Source organism: Panulirus ornatus, chromosome 9 (genome assembly GCF_036320965.1).
Source record: "Panulirus ornatus isolate Po-2019 chromosome 9, ASM3632096v1, whole genome shotgun sequence".
Lineage (NCBI taxonomy): Eukaryota > Metazoa > Arthropoda > Malacostraca > Decapoda > Palinuridae > Panulirus > Panulirus ornatus.
The window spans coordinates 27,135,392-27,149,890 of NC_092232.1; the positions used below are offsets into that span (position 1 = coordinate 27,135,392).

The following is a 14,499-nucleotide window of genomic DNA, read 5'->3' on the forward strand; positions in this document are numbered from 1 at the left end:
GTATATGTATGTATACATTGAATGTATAGTATGTACATGTGCATGTGTGGGCGTTTATGTATATACATGTGTATGTGGGTGGGTTGGGCCATTCTTTCGTCTGTTTCCTTGTGCTACCTTGCTAACACAAGAGACAGTGACTAGGTATAACAAATGAATAAATAAATAAATATATCCATCTGTTTTCCTAAGTATTTCTCACATACATTCTTCAAAGCAAACACTTGATTCATACATCCTCTACTACTTCTGAAACCACACTGCTCTTCCCCAATCTGATGCTCTATACATGCCTTCACCCTCTCAATCAATACCCTCCCATATAATTTCCCAAGAATACTCAACAGACTTATGCCTCTGTAGTTTGAACATTCACCTTTATCCCCTTTGCCTTTGTACAATGGCACTATGCATGCATTCTGCCAATCCTCAGGCACTTCACCATGATCCATACATACACTGAATATCCTTACCAACCAACCATCAACACAATCTCTACCTTTTTTTTATAAATAATGCAATACCATCAAACCCGCCGCCTTCCAAGATTTCATCTTCAGCAAAGTTTTCAGTACCTTTTCTCTCTTTACCAAACCATTCTCCCCGAACCCCCTCACTCTGCACACTGCCCCGACCAAAACACCTTATATCTGCCACTCTATCATTAAACACATTCAACAAACCTTCAAAATACTCATTCTATGTCCTTCTCACTTTGTCACTACCTGTTATTACTTCCCCACTTGCCCCCTTCACCAATGTTCCCATTTGTTCTTTTGTCTTACGTACGCTATCAACCTCCTTCCAAAAAATCTTTTCACTCTCCCTAAAATCAAATGATACTCTCTCACCCCGACGTTTATTTGCCCTCTTTTTCAATCCTTGCACCTTTCTCTTGACCTCCTGCCGCTTTCCTTTATATATATCCCAGTCATTTGCACTACTTCTTGCAAGTATCATCAACATGCCTATGCCTCACTTTTCTCTTTCACTAACAACTTTACTTCTTCACCCCACCACTCACTACCCTTTCTAATCTGCCCACCTCCCACCTTTCTCATGTCACATGCATCTTTTGCGTAAGCAATCACTGCCTCCCTAAATACAACCCATTCCCCTCACGTCATTTGCTCTCACCTTTTGCCATTCTTCACTCAATCTCTCCTGGTACTTCCTCACACATGTCTCCTTTCCAAGCTCACTTACTCTAACCACTCTCTTTTCCCCAACAGATGTATTTGTATGTAGCATTTATGGATCTGGATAAGGCATATGATAGGGTGGATAGAGATGCTTTGTGGAAGGTCTTTAGAGTATAGGGTGAGGGAGGTATGTTGCTAAAAGCAGTGAAAAGTTTTTACCAAGGATGTATGGCATGTGCACGAGCAGGAAGTGAGGAGAGTGATTGGTTCCCAGTGAAGGTCGGTCTGTGTATGTGTCCCCATGGTTGTTTAATTTGTTTATGGATGGGGTGGTTAAGGAGGTAAATGCAAGAGTTTTGGAGAGGGGGGGGGAGTATGCACTCGGTTGGGAATGAAAGGGCTTGCGAACTGAGTCAGTTGTTGTTCGCCGATGATACAGCTCTAGTGGGTGATTCAAGTGAGAAACAGCAAAGTTGGTGACTGAGTTTGGAAAAGTAGGTGAAGGGAGATAGTTGAAAGTAAATGTGAATAAGAGCAAGGTTATCAGGTTCAGTACGTTGGAAATGAAATGTTTGAGGACAATATGTGATGTGAGGTGGTTTCATCGAGTAAGTAATGAAAGGGTAAGAAAGATGTGTGGAAATAAAAAGTGTGGCTGAGAGAGCAGAAGAGGGTGTTGAAATGGTTTGGACATATGGAGCAAATGAAAGAAGAAAGAGTCACAAAGAGGATATATGAGTCAGAGGTGAAGGGAACAAGGAGAAGCAGGAGACCAAATTGGAGGTGGAGGGATGGAGTGATAAAGATTGCAATCGGGGCCTGAGCATACAGGAGGGTGAGAAGTGTGCAAGGAATAGAGTGTATAGAAATGATGTAGTATACCAGGGATAACGTGCTGTCAATGGACTGAACCAGGGCATGTAAAACGTCTGGGGTAAACCATGGAAAGGTCTGTGAGGCCTGGATGCGGATAGGGAGCTGTAGTTTCAGTGCATTACACGTGAAAGCTAGAGACGAGTGTGAACAAACGTGGTCTTTTTTGTCTGTTTTCCTGGTGCTACCTCGCTGAAGCAGGGGGTAGCAATGCTCTTTCCTATGGGGTGGGGTAGCACCACGAATGGATGAAGGCAAGCGAGTATGAATATGTATACATGTATACATGTATCTCTATAGCACCAGGAAAACAGAAAAAAAAAGGGCACATTCGTTCACACTCAGTCTCTAGCTGTCATGGGGGGAGGGGGAGGTAAGATGTGAGTTCAACTATTCTTATGTTATCATTTCTTGATAATTCTTTCATAATGATTTGGTTGATAATAAGATGTGCTTTAAAGTTACCTAGGAACAATTAAGAAAGCTTCAATGACGTTGCTACCTATGATGTTACAGGTAGCATAATCAGAAGGGGGGTAAAATATAAGTAATCATCTTCATGGCAGTGTATAGCAATGGCATTTTTGTGGTCATCACCTTTGTACTGAATGACAGTGCCAACTGCATCTTTCAACAACTGTCTTACTGGTCTGAAGAATGTAAACATCTTTATATGATTCACATCTAATGGTGTACACACTCATAATTTTCAGATAATTTGGCCTACTTTTCATTAAGGTCTTACTGATAGTGTTATTGTACTGGAAGGCAACATTAAAAGCAGTGTCTGTTTTTTTTTTTTTTTTGTACCTGTCTTACACTAGCTAAGTTAGAATAGGGCACCACTAAACATTTGGATATATCTTCATTTTCCACATTTTTGTTACTTGATGCATAAAATGTCATCCTCGCTTTCCAGTAAGCCATATTCATAAACTACTTAGCATAACATATCTGCCTAAAGATATGTCTTTCATCTACCAGACTTATGGGACCACATATCCATAATGCTCTTAAAAACATAAAAGTACAAACACTCTTACAGATGAATCATGTCATGAAAAATACTGAATACAGCTCTCAGAGTTGGTAGACTTCCAGTAGATCTTGAAAGACAAGTGATCAGATTCCCTAGTTATAAACACATCAAGAAATTGCAGTTTATCTTCTTTTTCCCCTTCAATCTTGAATTGGGTGGGTGGGGGTTCTCTTCCTGATTTTGTGTTTCCTATTTCTGATTAATCCCTACATGTCAGCCAGAAAAATAAAAAAAAACAGGTTAACTATTACCTGTACTTGGGAGTGAACATTTTTGCAAGATTATTTAATGCTATGTAATTTTTGGATGTTAATGTGCTGAGAGGTGCAACTGGAGGGATATCTGATCATTATCTTGTGGAGGCAAAGGTGAAGATTTGTAGAGGTTTTCAGAAAAGAAGAGAGAATGTTGGGGTAAAGAGAGTGGTGAGAGTAAGTGAGCTTGGGAAGGAGACTTGTGTGAGGAAATACCAGGAGAGACTGAGTACAGATTGGAAAAAGGTGAGAACAAAGGACATAAGGGGAGTTGGGGAGGAATGGGTTGTATTTAGGGAAGTAGTGATGACTTGCGCAAAAGATGCTTGTGGCATGAGAAGCGTGGGAGATGGGCAGATTAGCAAGGGTAGTGAGTGGTGGGATGAAGAAGTAAGATTATTAGTGAAAGAGAAGAGAGAGGCATTTGGACAATTTTTGCAAGGAAATAATGCAGATGAGTGGGAGATGTATAAAACAAAGAGGCAGGAGGTCAAGAAAAGGTGCAAGAGGTGAAAAAGAGGGCAAATGAGAGTTGGGGTGAGAGAGTAACATCAAATTTTAGGGAGAATAAAAAGATGTTTTGGAAGGAGGTAAATAAAGTGCAAAAGACAAGGGAACAAATGGGAACATCAGTGAAGGGGGTTAATGGGGTGATTACAAGTAGTGGTGATGTGAGAAGGAGATGGAGTGAGTATTTTGAAAGTTTGTTGAATGTGTTTGATGATAGAGTGGCAGATATAGGGTGTTTTGGTCGAGGTGGTGTGCAAAACGAGAGGGGTTAGGGAGAATGATTTGGCAAACAGAGAAGAGATAGTAAAAGCTTTGCAAAAGATGAAAGCCGGCAAGGCAGCGGGTTTGGATGGTATTGCAGTGGAATTTACTAAAAAGGGGTGACAGTGTTGTTGACTGGTTGGCAAGGTTATTTAACGTATGTATGACTCATGGTGAGGTGCCTGAGGATTGACGAAATGCTTGCGTAGTGCCACTGTACAAAGGCAAAGAGGATAAAAGTGAGTGTTCAAATTACACAGGTATAAGTTTGTTGAGTATTCCTGGGAAATTATATGGGAGGGTATCGATTGAGAGGGTGAAGGCATGTACAAAGCATCAGACTGGAGAAGAGCAGTGTGGTTTCAGAAGCGGTAGAGGATGTGTGGATCAGGTGTTTGCTTTGAAAAATGTATGTGAGGAATACTTAGAAAAGCAAATGGATTTGTATGTAGCATTTATGGATTTGGAGAAGGCATATGATAGAGTTGATAGAGATGCTCTGTGGAAGGTATTATGAATATACGGTGTGGGAGGTAAGTTGTTAGAAGCAGAGAAAAGTTTTTATCGAGGATGTAAGGCATGTGTACGAGTAGGAAGAGAGGAAAGTGACTGGTTCTCAGTGAATGCAGGTTTGTGGCAAGGGTGTGTGATGTCTCCATGGTTGTTTAATTTGTTTATGGATGGGCTTGTTAGGGAGGTGAATGCAAAACTTTTGGAGAGAGGGGCAAGTATGCATTCTGTTATGGATGAGAGAGCTTGGGAAGTGAGTCAGTTGTTGTTCACTGATGATACAGCGCTGGTGGCTGATTCAGGTGAGAAACTGCAGAAACTGGTGACTGAGTTTGGTAAAGTGTGTGAAAGAAGAAGGCTGAGAGTAAATGTGAATAAGAGCAAGGTTGTTAGGTACAGTAGGGTTGAGGAACAAGTCAATTGGGAGGTAAGTTTGAATGGAGAAAAACTGGAGGAAGTGAAGTGTTTTAGACATCTGGGAGTGGATTTGGGAGCAGATAGAACCATGGAAGCGGAAGTGAGTCATAGGGTGGGGGAGGGGGCGAAAGTTCTGAGAGCGTTGAAAAATGTGTGGAATGCAAGAACGTTATCTCGGAAAGCAAAAATGGGTATGTTTGAAGGAATAGTGGTTCCGATAATGTTATATGGTTGCGAGGCATGGGCTATAAAGTTGTGCAGAGGAGGGTCGATGTGTTGGAAATGAGATGTTTGAGGACAATATGTGGTGTGAAGTGGTTTGATTGAGTAAGTAATGAAAGGGTAAGAGAGATGTGTGGTAATAAAAAGAGTGTTGATGAGAGAGCAGAAGAGGGTGTTTTGAAATGGTTTGGTCACATGGAGAGAATGAGTGAGGAAAGATTGACAAAGAGGATATATGTGTCAGAGGTAGAGGGAACGAGGAGAAGTGGGAGACCAAATTGGAGGTGGAAAGATGGAGTGAAAAAGATTCTGAGTGATCAGGGCCTGAAACATGCAGGAGGGTGAAAGGCGTGCAAGGAATAGAGTGAATTGGAACGATGTGGTATACCGGGGTCGACGTGCTGTCAATGGATTGAACCACAGCATGTGGAGCGTCTGGGGTAAACCATGGAAAGTTGTAAGGGGCCTGGATGTGGAAAGAGAGATATGGTTTCGGTGCATTATACATGACAGCTAGAGACTAAGCGTGAACGAATGTGGCCTTTGTAGTCTTTTCCTAGTGCTACCTCGTGCACATGCGCGGGGAGGGGTTGTCATTTCATGAGTGACGGGGTGGCGACGGGAATGAGTAAGGGCAGACAGTATGAATTATGTACATGTGTATATATGTATATGTCTGTGTGTGTATATATATGTATACGTTGAGATGTATAGGTATGTATACATGCGTGTGTGGACGTGTATGTATATACATGTGTATGTGGGTGGGTTGGGCCATTCTTTCGTCTGTTTCCTTGCACTACCTCCCTAACGCAGGAGACAGCGACAAAGTACAATAAAAAAAAAATAAAAATAAAATTAGAATTATCTATGTTATAATCATACATGGCTACCCAGGAGACACTAACAAGTATTTCTTTATCACCCTTGATGAGCTTAATTCAAAGAGTTCTGAAAATACAGTGTATTTCTTTATCATTCTCATATAAGAGATACCTATTTATCTATCTTTATCTCTGATGTCCAATCCCTTCTGGAATTCCCTCTGATGGGTGGCTAAGGAAAAAGTCTCCATAACTGAACTTCAGTACCACTTCTTAACCTTTTAGTGCCTCACCCTTAACAAACAACTGGCAGATGGCAACTCTAGCACAATGTTTCCAAAGGCTCCTATCTAATTTTCCTACCAACTACTTCCACATTATGTTCCTACCTACTAATTCTATTACTGTACTTCTACCTTTTTGCCAAAAAGAAGGGCAAGCACTTAGTGCTCATCACAGGAAAATCTAGAGGTAAGAAGAATGAGCTGTGTGAGTTAAGTGTTGTCAAGCGTTATGTGTGACATGGAAAGATTTTAAGTTTGTGGACAAAATGCAACCAGTCCAAGTGTGGTGAGCAGAAAGAAAAGACAACTACCTGGGTCAGGGGAGTACAATGTGACAACTATTGAAGTGCTCGCTCACTATGCAGCCGTAACTAATCCCCCTGCTACCCATTGCAGTACCAGTTATATACCTCCCTAGTCATGGCTGCCTACCAACTACTACCATCATGAGAGATACCTAGAAGGAAAATTATTCTAAACTGTAGTAAACACCAGTCAAACATGCAAAATAATATATTACCAAAAGATGCCATGTGTCCATGTCGAGACATAGTTGCTCAGTCTTGCAAGTTGTTAATATCAGCTTAGAATTTAATTCCCTGTAAAAAAAAAAGGTCAAATCATTAAACAATAAATATGGTGAACCTGTAAAAATTAAAAAAATTAGTAGAGGCAGCCCATACCAATTCTAGTTAAAAAAAATGCATCATTACACTTAAAACTTACTTCTAAAACATCATTACTAGGATATCCAGCCATTATAGAAACAAACACTAGGATATCTAGCCATTATTAATACAAACAAGAGTCCATTGACACCATGTCGGCCCTGGTATACCAAATAGTTCCAATTCACTTTACTCCTTGCACACTTGTAATCCTCCTGCATATTTGGGCCCTAATCACTCAAATCTTTTCCACTCCATTCTTCCATCTCCAATTTGGTCTCCTGCTTCTCCTTATTCCCTCCACCTCTGACACATATATCCTCTTTGTCAATCTTTCCTCACTCATTCTCTCCATATGTCCAAACCATTTCAACACACCCTCTTCTGCTCTCTCAACCATACTCTTTTCATTTCCACACATCTTTCTTACCCTTACATTACTTACTTGATCAAACTACCTCACACCACATATTTTCCTCAAACGTTTCACCTCCAACACATCCACCCTCCTCCATACAACCCTGAAGCAGAGTTGAGGGGGTACATGATAGAGTGTAAGAAAGTATATTATAGATTATTGTGGGTAAACCTGAAAGTGGGTGGAGAGATATGGGTGATTATTGGTGCATATGCACCTGGTCATGAGAAGAAAGATCATCAGAGGCAAGTGTTTTGGGAGCAGTAGAGTGAGTGTATTAGCAGCTATGATGCACAAGACCGGATTATAGTGATGGGTGATTTAAATGCGAAGGTGAATAATAAGGCAGTTGAGGGTATAACTGGTGTACATGAGGTGTTCAGTCTCGTAAATGGAAATGGTGAAGAGCTTGTGGATTTGTGTGCTGAAAAAAGACTGGTGATTAGGAATACCTGGCTTAAAAGTAAATGTATGTGAGTAGGACAGATGGTCAAAGGGCATCATTGGACTGTCTTATTTGATAGGTGTGTAAAGGAGAAACTTTTGGATATCAAAGTGCTGAGAGGGGCAGCTGGAGGGATGTCTGACCACTATCTGGTGGAGGCAAATGTGAAGATTTGTACAGGCTTTCAGAAAAGAAGAGAAAATGTTGGGGAGAAGAGAGTGGTGTAAGTGAGCTCAGAAAGGAGACTTGTGTGAGGAAGTATCAGGAGAAATTGAAATTGAGAGTAAAACGGCAAAAGGTGACAGGAAATGACGTGAGGCGAGTGGGTGAGGAATGGGATGTATTTAAGGAAGCAATGATGGCTTGTGCAAAAGATGCATGTGGAATGAGAAAGGTGGGAGGAGGGCCAATTAGAAAGGGTATTCAGTGGTGGGATAAAGAAGTAAGATTGTTAAAGAGAAAAAGAGGCACTTGAATGATATTTGCAGGGAAGTAGTGCAAATGCCTGGGAGATGTATAAAAGAAAGTGACAAGAGGTCAAGAGAAAGGTGCAAGAGTTGAAAAAGAGGGCAAATGAAAGTTGGGGTGAGAGAGTATCATTAAATTTTAGGGAGGATAAGAATATGTTTTGGAAGGAGGTAAATAACGTGCGTAAGACAAGAGAACAAATGTGAACATTGGCGAAGGGAGCAAGTGGGGAAGCGATAACAGACAGTGATGGAGTGAGTATTTTGAAGGTCTGTTGAATGTGTTTGATGATAAGAGTGGCAGATATAGGGTGTTTGGGTTGGGGTGGTGTACAAAGTGAGAGGGTCAGGGAGAATGATTTCGTGAACAGAGAAAAGGTAGTGAAAGCATAGCAGAAAATGAAATCCGGAAAGGCGGCAAGTTTGTATGGCATTGCAGTGGATTATACAAAACAAAAGGGGTGACTGTGTTGTTAATTGGTTGGTAAGGATATTTACTGTATGTATGGACCATGGTGAAGTGCCTGAAAATTGGCAAAATGCATGCATAGTGCCATTGTACAAAGGCAAAGGGGATAAAGGTGTGTTCAAGCTACAGAGGTATAAGTTTGTTGAGTATTCCTGGGAAATTATATGGGGGGTATTGACTGAGTAAGTGAAGGCATGTAAAGAGCATCAGACTGGGGAAAGTGTGGTTTCAAAAGTGGTAGAGGATGTGTGTGGATCAGGTGTTTGCTATAAAGAATTCATGTGAGAAGTTCTTAGCAAATAAAATGGATTTGTATGTAGCACTTATGGATCTGGAGAAGGCATATGATAGGGTTGATACAAATGCTTTGTGGAAGGTTTTAAGAGTATATGGACTGGAATGTAAGTTGCTAGAAGCAGTGAAAAGTTTTCATCAAGGATGTAAGGCATGTGTAGGAGTAGGAAGAGAGGAAAGTGATTGGTTCCCAGTGAATGTCGGTTTGCGGCAAGGGTGCGTGATATCTCCATGGTTGTTTAACTTGTTTATGGATGAGGTGGTCAAGGAGGTAAATGCGAGTTTTGGAGAGAGGGACGAGTATGCAGTCTGTTAGGGATGAGAGGGCTTGGAAAGTGAGACACTTGTTGTTCACTGATGATACAACACTGGTGGCTGATTCGACAGAGAAACTGCAGAAGTTGGTGACTGAGTTTGGTAAAGTGTGTGAAAGAAGAAAGCTGAGAGTAAATAAGAATAAGAGCAATATTATTAGGTTCAGTAGGGCTGAGGGACAAGAAAATTGGGAGGTAAGATTGAATGGAGAAAAACTGGAGGAAGTGAAGTGTTTTAGATATCTGAGAGTGGATTTAGCAGTGGATGGAACCATGGAAGTGGAAGCGAGTCACGGGGTGGGGAAGGGGCTAAGGTTCTGGGAGCGCTGAAGAATGTGTGGAAGGCGAGAATGTTATCTTGGAGAGCAAAAATGGGCATGTTTACAGGAATAGTGGTTCCAACAATGTTATATGGTTGCGAGGCATGGGTTATAAATAGGGTTGTGCGGAGAAGGGTGGATGTGTTGGAAATGAAATGTTTGAAGACAAAATGTGGTCTGAAGTGGTTTGATCGAATAAGTAATGAAAGGGTAAGAGAGATGTGTGGTAATAAAAAAGGATGGTTGAGAGATCAGAAAAGGGTGTATTGAAATGCTTTGGTCACATAGAGGGAATGAGTGAGGAAAGATTGACAAAGAGGATATATGTGTCAGAGGTGGAGGAAATGAGGAGTGGGAGACGAAATTGGAGGTTGAAGGATGGAGTGAAAAAGATATTGAGAGATTGGAGCTTCAACATATAGGAGAGCGAAAGGCATACAAGAAATAGAGTGAATTGGAACAATGTGGTATACCGGGGTCGACGTGCTACCAATGGATTGAGCCAGGGCACGTGCAGCATCTGAGGTAAACCATGGAAAGTTTTGTGGGGCCTGGATGTGGAAAGGGAGCTGTGGTTTTGGTGCATTACACGACAGCTAGAGACTGAGTGTGAACGAATATGGTCTGTGTTGTCTTTTCCTAGTGCTACCTTTCGCTAGGGTTGAGTGGCAAGTTATATATATTTTATTATACTAAGTTGCTGTCTCCAGCATTAGCAAGGCAGCGCAAGGAAACGGACAAAAGATTACATCGACACACATTTAGACACCGAAACATAGGCCTTCAAGGAGGATGAGCACTCCCCACATGACTCCTTCTTCTGTTTACCCTTTCAAAAAATCAAAATACAAGGAAGGGAGTGTTTCTAGCCCCCTGCTGCCATCCCCTTTAGACACTTTCTACGCCATGCAGGGAATTCACGGGAAGTATTCTTTCTCCCCTATCCCGAGGGATAAGTGTTGTATATATATGTGTATGTGAATGGATTGGGCCATTCTTTCGTGTTTCCATGAGCTACCTCGCTAATGCGACAGACAGTGACTAAGTATGATATATATATATGATATATATCTTTCAAACTATTCACCATTTCCCGCATTAGCAAGGTAGCGTTAAGAGCAGAGGACTGGGCCTCTGAGGGAATATCCTCACCTGGCCCCCTTCTCTGTTCCTTCTCTTGGAAAGTTAAAAAAAAAACAATATATATATATATATATATATATATATATATATCGAGGATGTAAGGCATTTGTACGTGTAGGAAGAGAGGAAAGTGATTGGTTCTCAGTGAATGTAGGTTTGCGGCGGGGGTGTGTGATGTCTCCATGGTTGTTTAATTTGTTTATGGATGGGGTTGTTAGGGAGGTGAATGCAAGAGTTTTGGAAAGAGGGGCAAGTATGAAGTCTGTTGGGGATGAGAGAGCTTGGGAAGTGAGTCAGTTGTTGTTCGCTGATGATACAGCGCTGGTGGCTGATTCATGTGAGAAACTGCAGAAGCTGGTGACTGAGTTTGGTAAAGTGTGTGAAAGAAGAAAGTTAAGAGTAAATGTGAATAAGAGCAAGGTTATTAGGTACAGTAGGGTTGAGGGTCAATTCAATTGGGAGGTGAGTTTGAATGGAGAAAAACTGGAGGAAGTGAAGTGTTTTAGATATCTGGGAGTGGATCTGGCAGCGGATGGAACCAAGGAAGCGGAATTGGATCATAGGGTGGGGGAGGGGGCAAAAGTTCTGGGAGCGTTGAAAAATGTGTGGAAGTCGAGAACATTATCTCAGAAAGCAAAAATGGGTATGTTTGAAGGGATCGTGGTTCCGTCAATGTTATATGGTTGCAAGGCATAGGCTATAGATAGAGTTGTGTGGAGGAGGGTGGATGTGCTGGAAATGAGATGTTTGAGGACAATATGAGATGTGAGGTGGTTTGATTGAGTAAGTAATAATAGGGTGAGAGAGAGGTGTGGTAATAAAAAGAGTGTGGTTGAGAGAGCAGAAGAGGGTGTTTTGAAATGGTTCGGTCACATGGAGAGAATGAGTGAGGAAAGATTGACCAAGAAGATATGTGTCAGAGAGGAGGGAACGAGGAGAAGTGGGAGACCAAATTGGAGTGGGAAGAATGGAGTGAAAACGATTCTGAGCAATTGGGGCCTGAACATGCAGAATGGTGAAATGCGTGCAAAAAATAGAATGGTTTGGAATGATGTGGTTTACTTCGGGTCGACATGTTGTCAATGGACTGAACTAGGGCATGTGAAGTATCCGGAATAAACCATGGAGAGGCCTGTGGGACCTGGATAGGGAGCTGTGGTTTTGGTGCATTACACAACAGCTTGAGAATGAGTGTGAGTGGATATAGCCTTTTTTCGTGTTTCCTGTGAGGTGGGATGGTACCGAGAATGAAGACAAACAAGCATGAATATGTTTATATGTATATGAATATCCCTGGGGATAGGGGAGAAAGAATACTTCCCACGTATTCCCTGCGTGTCGTAGAAGACGACTAAAAGGGGAGGGAGCAGGGGGCTGGAAATCCTCCCCTCTTATTATTTTTTTTTAATTTTCCAAAAGAAGGAATACAGAAGGGGGCCAGGTGAGGATATTCCCTTAAAGGCCCAGTTCTCTGTTCTTAACGCTACCTCGCTAACGCGGGAAATGGCGAATAGTTTGAAAGATATATATATATATATATATATATATATATATATATATATATATATATATATATATATATATATAACCTTACCAACCAGTCAACAATACAGTCACCCCCTTTTTTAATAAATTCCACTGCAATACCATCCAAACCTGCTGCCTTGCCGGCTTTCATCTTCCGCAAAGCTTTTACTACCTCTTCTCTGCTTACCAAATCATTTTCCCCAACCCTCGCACTTTGCACACCTCCTCGACCAAAACACCCTATATCTGCCACTCTATCATCAAACACATTCAACAAACCTTCAAAATACTCACTCCATCTCCTTCTCACATCGCCACTACTTGTTATCACCTCCCCATTTGCGCCCTTCACTGAAGTTCCCATTTGCTCCCTTGTCTTACGCACTTTATTTACCTCCTTCCAGAACATATTTTTATTCTCCCTAAAATTTAATGATACTCTCTCACCCCTACTCTCATTTGCCCTCTTTTTCACCTCTTGCACCTTTCTCTTGCCCTCCTGTCTCTTTCTTTTATACGTCTCCCAATCAATTTCATTTTTTCCCTGCAAAAATCGTCCAAATGCCTCTCTCTTCTCTTTCACTAATACTCTTACTTCTTCATCCCACCACTCACTACCCTTTCTAATCAACCCACCTCCCACTCTTCTCATGCCACAAGCATCTTTTGCGCAATCCATCACTGATTCCCTAAATACATCCCATTCCTCCCCCACTCCCCTTACTTCCATTGTTCTCACCTTTTTCCATTCTGTACTCAGTCTCTCCTGGTACTTCTCACACAAGTCTCCTTCCCAAGCTCACTTACTCTCACCACCCTCTTCACCCCAACATTCACTCTTCTTTTCTGGAAACCCATACAAATCTTCACCTTAGCCTCCACAAGATAATGATCAGACATCCCTCCAGTTGCACCTCTCAACACATTAACATCCAAAAGTCTCTCTTTCGCGCGCCTGTCAATTAACACGTAATCCAATAACGCTCTCTGGCCATCTCTCCTACTTACATAAGTATACTTATGTATATCTCGATTTTTAAACCAGGTATTCCCAATCATCAGTCCTTTTTCAGCACACAAATCTACAAGCTCTTCACCATTTCCATTTACAACACTGAACACCCCATGTATACCAATTATTCCCTCAACTGCCACATTACTCACCTTTGCATTCAAATCACCCAACATTATAACCCGGTCACGTGCATCAAAACCACTAACACACTCATTCAGCTGCTCCCAAAACACTTGCCTCTCATGATCTTTCTTCTCATGCCCAGGTGCATATGCACCAATAATCACCCATCTCTCTCCATCAACTTTCAGTTTTACCCATATCAATCGAGAATTTACTTTCTTACATTCTATCACATACTTCCACAACTCCTGTTTCAGGAGTACTGCTACTCCTTCCTTTGCTCTTGTCCTCTCACTAACCCCTGACTTTACTCCCAAGACATTCCCAAACCACTCTTCCCCTTTACCCTTGAGCTTCGTTTCACTCAGAGCCAAAACATCCAGGTTCCTTTCTTCAAACATACTACCTATCTCTCATTTTTTCACATCTTTCACATTTAATGTATGTATGACTCATGGTGAGGTGCCTGAGGATTGGCGGAATGCGTGCATAGTGCCGTTGTACAAAGGCAAAGGGGATAAGAGTGAGTGCTCAAATTACAGAGGTATAAGTTTGTTGAGTATTCCTGGCAAATTATATGGGAGGGTATTGATTGAGAGGGTGAAGGCATGTACAGAGCATCAGATTGGGGAAGAGCAGTGTGGTTTCAGAAGTGGTAGAGGATGTGTGGATCAGGTGTTTGCTTTGAAGAATGTATGTGAGAAATACTTAGAAGAGCAAATGGATTTGTATGTAGCATTTATGGATCTGGAGAAGGCATATGATAGAGTTGATAGAGATGCTCTGTGGAAGGTATTAAGAATATATGGTGTGGGAGGCAAGTTGTTAGAAGCAGTGAAAAGTTTTTATCGAGGATGTAAGGCATGTGTACGTGTAGGAAGAGAGGAAAGTGATTGGTTCTCAGTGAATGTAGGTCTGCGGCAGGGGTGTGTGATGTCTCCATGGTTGTTTAATTTGTTT

The 14,499-nt window shown here is 41.6% G+C and overlaps 1 protein-coding gene across 3 annotated transcripts in view; it reads right to left on the bottom strand.

Annotated features, from left to right (window-relative positions):
* The window catches only part of Start1 (Steroidogenic acute regulatory protein-like), a 205,624-nt gene that overhangs the window by 183,409 nt on the left and 7,716 nt on the right, over positions 1 to 14,499 (bottom strand). For all 3 annotated transcript variants that reach the window (XM_071664913.1, XM_071664911.1, XM_071664912.1), the window contains exon 2: positions 6,857 to 6,935. In XM_071664913.1, coding sequence (XP_071521014.1) covers positions 6,857 to 6,887 — 31 coding nt within the window. In that variant the 5' untranslated portion in view covers positions 6,888 to 6,935. The remainder of the gene's footprint in view (positions 1 to 6,856; positions 6,936 to 14,499) is intronic.